We start from the raw sequence: 936 nt of genomic DNA on the forward strand, positions 1-936 counted from the left end.
TATTATTGACAGACCACACCCCTTTTCTCTGTGTTGGAGTTCTAAAACTTTCTCTGAAAATTCTCATTTATTCTACTCAATAATCAATATATCTATCAAAATACATAGTATTTAGAAACACAGACATATATAAATGTTACCTATGCAGACAGATAGATGAATAGATAAATAAACATATTTTGCACTTGTAAAAGAGGTCTTGAAAATAGTAATGCTTTCTGGCTATAAACGGAAAATAAACAGACATTTAAGCATTAATTAAAGAAAGTTTAGACATATGAATCTATCCATAATAATCTTCATCAATTCTATCACTTCTTAACCCAAAATTTCCTCCTACTGTCTGACACTGACAATCAGCATTGATTTTACGTTAATTACACCAAAGTACAAATAAATCATCAAATCAAAAACGTATTAGACAATGACATCATATATTTCTTTTTATTTATTTTTTACTAAACATTGACATACGTACAACAAAAGGGGCGTCTGCAACTAGACATACTTACCTCTCTCCTTTTCCTTGACCTGCATCTTGCCAGGACTTATTTCAGGCTTCGCAGAACTCATGCTGGCGACGACGATGCACCGACACACAGTAATTTACTTCCGGGTAATTAAAAAAAAGCAGACGTAAATGAGGCGAGTGACATTCAAAACCCTCCTCCCTTTCACGTCGATAAAGCTGAACACTTCGCGAAATTAAATGTATTTACCTCCTTTTTTTCCCTCCCGTAAGTCCCGCGATCTAGAGAGAAGCATTTCTTAACATTTCCCAGTCATAATTGGGGTAATATGATGGATTTTTCTTAATGAGAAAGGGAATGGACGTGGCAGGGAAAGATGGAATGACGAAACAGCTGTTAATGTTTACAACCTGGGACTGTCCGAAACCCCGCTCCGACTTCGGCTTCGGTGGGCATCTCTCCGGTT

General features: G+C 36.4%; 1 protein-coding gene across 1 annotated transcript in view; it reads right to left on the bottom strand.

The window, feature by feature from the left end:
* The window catches only part of LOC119585848 (maestro heat-like repeat-containing protein family member 1), a gene marked incomplete in the record, with an annotated part of 26167 nt that extends 25286 nt beyond the window's left edge, over window positions 1-881 (bottom strand). Inside the window, 1 exon segment of the mRNA XM_037934580.1 lies at window positions 513-881. Within this exon segment, the coding sequence (XP_037790508.1) occupies window positions 513-573 (61 nt within the window).
* Between the last annotated feature and the right edge of the window lie 55 nt (window positions 882-936).

This window comes from Penaeus monodon, chromosome 20, assembly GCF_015228065.2.
Source record: "Penaeus monodon isolate SGIC_2016 chromosome 20, NSTDA_Pmon_1, whole genome shotgun sequence".
In the NCBI taxonomy this organism is placed as follows: Eukaryota; Metazoa; Arthropoda; class Malacostraca; order Decapoda; family Penaeidae; genus Penaeus; species Penaeus monodon.